The sequence below is a fragment of the Rhagoletis zephyria genome, unplaced genomic scaffold (genome assembly GCF_001687245.7).
Source record: "Rhagoletis zephyria isolate East Lansing unplaced genomic scaffold, Rhagoletis_zephyria_1.1 Rzeph_scaffold_17778, whole genome shotgun sequence".
In the NCBI taxonomy this organism is placed as follows: domain Eukaryota; kingdom Metazoa; phylum Arthropoda; class Insecta; order Diptera; family Tephritidae; genus Rhagoletis; species Rhagoletis zephyria.
In genome coordinates this window covers 6387-9244 of record NW_016174839.1, presented here as the reverse complement: position 1 = coordinate 9244, position 2858 = coordinate 6387, and the positions used below count along the sequence as shown (strand labels likewise).

At 45.7% G+C, this 2858-nt stretch overlaps 1 protein-coding gene across 1 annotated transcript; it reads left to right on the top strand.

Moving 5' to 3' along the window:
* Positions 1-222: 222 nt before the first annotated feature.
* LOC108379943 (chymotrypsin-2) lies at positions 223-1511 on the top strand. Its single transcript, XM_017636312.1, has 2 exons — positions 223-964; positions 1262-1511. The coding sequence occupies exons 1-2, from the start codon at positions 227-229 to the stop codon at positions 1424-1426; spliced, it is 903 nt and encodes a 300-aa protein (XP_017491801.1). The 5' UTR covers positions 223-226; the 3' UTR covers positions 1427-1511.
* The last annotated feature ends 1347 nt before the right edge of the window (positions 1512-2858 follow it).

Genomic DNA, 2858 nt, shown 5'->3' with positions numbered 1-2858 from the left:
CTTAAGAATGCCCAGAGCAAATACGAGTAAACAAAACCCAAAACTGTCACCGAGACTTACAGATGTGCAAGCATGAGTAGGGATTTGCATATTTCGCCACAATAAATCGCACTAAGTATGTCTGACTAAATAAAGAAGGTGAAATCAGGTACACCATTTATGTACTTAATAAGTACCTTGATTTCTTACGCATCTTCTTCAGTCGGTATCAGATGTGCAGAAGAAAATGTTAATTCAGAAGCTGTTCAGTGTCGCATTGTTCATTGCTCTAAGCAATGCTAAAAATGTAGAGCTCCAAGAGGCAGATTCCACGGACACCATTGAGTTAGATGACATCCCAACAACCAGCGCTGAGAGCATTGATGAGTGGGATGATCTGGATTCCGACAACGATACCAACGTGGAAGAACCTGCAACACGTGTCAACGGTGGCCGACCCGTCGCACAACTCGTTCCCTATCAGGTGTCATTGCAGATGCCTCGATTTGGACGTTACCATCACTTCTGTAGTGGATCCATAATTAGCGCTCATCATGTACTGACTGCCGCCCACTGTCTGGCCAACATGAATGCGAATGACATTAGCGTAGTCGCTGGCACGCTGACATGGCGCAGAGGAGGCGAACGCCATCGGGTCATTGCTATGCGCTCGCATCCAAGCTTCTCATCGAGCTCGCTAATCATTAACGACATAGCGGTGCTGAAGGTAACGCCGCCATTTAACTTGGGCAAATCCACTTTAGGCACGATTGCGCTGAGTGGAACGGCCCGCATCGGAGAGAATGTTCCAGTGCGCTTGACGGGTTGGGGCTCCCTTACGCCCACCGGATCTAGCGGTTTGCCAGAGCAGCTACAAGTGTTGGACTACCGCACCGTTTCAAACATGGAGTGTGCGCAGCAAGGTTTCCGCATAACTGCTAATGAGCTGTGCGCGCTGGGCGAGCGGGGTCGAGGCGCTTGTGTGGTGAGTAAGGAATGCATATGAGAATTTTGGAAAAGATCCAACATAATTGACAAGCACTAGTTGACACCTAAATTAACGCCTCTAAAATGTTTCTTAAAAAAATGATGTTTTACTTTGCTGCAATAACTTTTTAAAGAGCGCTACGTATACACACAAATTTATGTAGCTCTCCATGGCAAATCAATTTTGTTTTTTCCGATTAGAAATTTTAATATTTTTGCTATTTAATTTTCTCCAGACATAGCAAACCAGTAAATGAGTTGCGCAAAATTTGCTAAAAAGTCTTCCTACTTCCAGGGTGACTCTGGCGGCCCACTTATAACATTGCACGGCTCACCACAGCTGGTCGGGATCGTTTCATACGGCACCGCAACATGCGCCCAGGGTCGACCTGATGTTTACACAAGAGTGTCAAGCTTTCTGCCATACATTAATAAAGTAATAACCAGTGAAATGCCGTGAAGTTGTAAAAAATCGCTATTGTAAAAATTAAAGCTTGAAATTGTTATTCAAACCGCAAAGAACTAGTCACTCAGTTAAAGGCACGCTAAAGGGCAAAACGAGCAAAACAAGCGGCCAAACAATGATGGCAATAACGACAATGACAACGACAACGACAACGACGACGACGATGACGACGATGACGATGATAAACAAAGAGATGAGTATTTTCATTCATGCCCAATGCGACTAAAGATGGTGCACCTTTGCTCAGTCCGCTGGTCAAAAGCGCCAGACGAGTTCGCTAAATGGGCGAGGTGAGTGAGGTACGTATTTTCTTTGGCTGGCGATTTGCTCTTTGACGTCAGCCACAAATGGATGCGCTCCGCTTATATTGTCGGATCGCCGCTTAGTTTGTCGCAAGGCGCGCGGCGAATCCACAACTCTGGAGTCAGTCGCCAGTCGGTGCTGGGCATAAATGCCGTTGGTAAATTAATAAACTCGGCTTGGATATCCATAAGATGCTCAATGTTTGCACAATGGCTAATTAAAAAGTCGTGTCCGATAGTCGCCACAGACACCTCGCCCTGGTTGCTGCACTCTGCTCCTTTCACTGCGCGTTCACAATCTTTCAAGTGTAGACCTGCGATTGCATTTTGCTGGTCGGAATTTGCGTTTTGTTGGCGGGCCAAGAGGCGGCTCTATGTGCAAGCCACTTGCACACCGACACCAGCGAACCAATAAGCCTCGCTGTCTTGACCAAATCTAATGCAGGGGGAAACAATTTACCGCAGATTTGTTACAGTGTTGATGTGCGTCCCGCCGGGCACAGGTCCAAGAGTCTAACGCTAAGTCAAATGGGAAGCAAGTGTTATGCGTACTACATACATACATGCATATGAAATGTATGCGCAGGCACAGCAGAATAATTTATTTGGCGCTTGCGCTTGTTCGCCGTTGAGCGCCTTTTTAGCCCTCAACTGGAACTTCTTAGCAAATTTCGAATTTTACGCGCAGCGAATTCAAAACAAATTTTCAATGAAATTTTCCTGTGACGCATTTGAGGCTGCAGCATTTTATGTTTATGAAAAACGCGCTGGTACCCTACGAACCTATTGGAATTGCGCGCAGCAATGCCTTTAACTCTCGCAGCAAATTCGATTTGGCGCCGGTCCGTGGCAGAAACAAGAAACTTTGCACCGGGCAGCATTTAAATTCCAAATGCCCATTCCGTTCACCATATTTCCTGCCCCGCAAAGTAGTCAAATAGCAGGCGGTTACACACAGTTCTCGCCCTCAGCCGCTTAGAGATCGCCTCAAAACGTTGGCTGCCATCACATTCAACGCGCTTTACTCACTCACCGCTGCGTGCACATAAATTCATTTAAATCAATCAATTCAATTTGTTTGTCAATAAAATTTAAATGAGTATTTCATTTAAACAAATTAAAAT